Source organism: Penaeus monodon, chromosome 19 (assembly GCF_015228065.2).
Source record: "Penaeus monodon isolate SGIC_2016 chromosome 19, NSTDA_Pmon_1, whole genome shotgun sequence".
Lineage (NCBI taxonomy): Eukaryota > Metazoa > Arthropoda > Malacostraca > Decapoda > Penaeidae > Penaeus > Penaeus monodon.
The window spans coordinates 4954813-4955657 of NC_051404.1; the positions used below are offsets into that span (position 1 = coordinate 4954813).

Genomic DNA, 845 nt, shown 5'->3' on the forward strand with positions numbered 1-845 from the left:
ATGACTGTGTGATCACAGAATACATTAACTACTTTCATTTGATAATGATTTTCATAAAATATACCAATGTTGAATACTGGATTTTACAAAGACAATTCATTACCTTGTTTATATGAATAACTTTGATTAAGATTAATAAAAATAATTTACCTCTGTATCCCATCCATAAGAGACCGTGATATCAATAGAAGATATATTGTTTGTAATGAGAAGTCTTTTCATCAGCTATAAACTATTCTTCTAGTTCTTTTATTGCTAAAGGGTTCACAAAATTGCAGAAATAAGATCGGGGTAAACGTAATTGCTCCCGTAACCCTTCCGCTAGGCTCCTCCTCCCTCAGATTGTAAACAACGCCTGAGGAGTAGAGACCGTAACAGTTTTTCTCCTGTGATTCTTATTTTACGCCATTCGTGAAACATTTAGGATCACCACGATGAAGAAGAAGGTTTGTGGAGGAGTTGTTTTTTGATGCAGAAGGGCTTTTGAGACAAACCGAGCCGTAGAGCAGTGGAATGAGTCCCGACAAACACTTTTCCAAACTTACCAAAGGGTCTAGACTCGAGCCCGTCTATTTTCCAAGTTTCCTATTTCGTTTATTTGTGCTAATTTTGGCGAAATACGTCAACATCGCCCAGAAGTTCAGAGTCACTTTGAAAGGAAACATAATTCTCGTAAAAATATTTTCTGTAATTTGTACAAATCCAAGGGGAAAATTGTTAGAATATGTGATGGGTTCCTACAACCTTAAATGAAAGGTATAGGTTTAGTTTCACACAGTCATATGGTACAAGGTAAATTTTGTCTAATGGATAGAATGATAAAAAATAAGACATAAGTTGACAAA

General features: G+C 35.1%; 1 protein-coding gene across 2 annotated transcripts in view; it reads left to right on the top strand.

Annotated features, from left to right (window-relative positions):
* LOC119585006 (ras-related GTP-binding protein A) overlaps positions 1–845 on the top strand; it is a 12659-nt gene that overhangs the window by 5073 nt on the left and 6741 nt on the right. Inside the window, exon 1 of one of the 2 annotated variants that reach the window (XM_037933621.1) lies at positions 304–446. The exons of the other annotated variant lie outside the window; for it this stretch is intronic. Within the exon in view, the coding sequence (XP_037789549.1) occupies positions 435–446 (12 nt within the window). The 5' untranslated portion in view covers positions 304–434. Of the gene's footprint in view, positions 1–303; positions 447–845 lie in introns of those variants that run through there. 2 annotated transcript variants of the gene reach the window in all.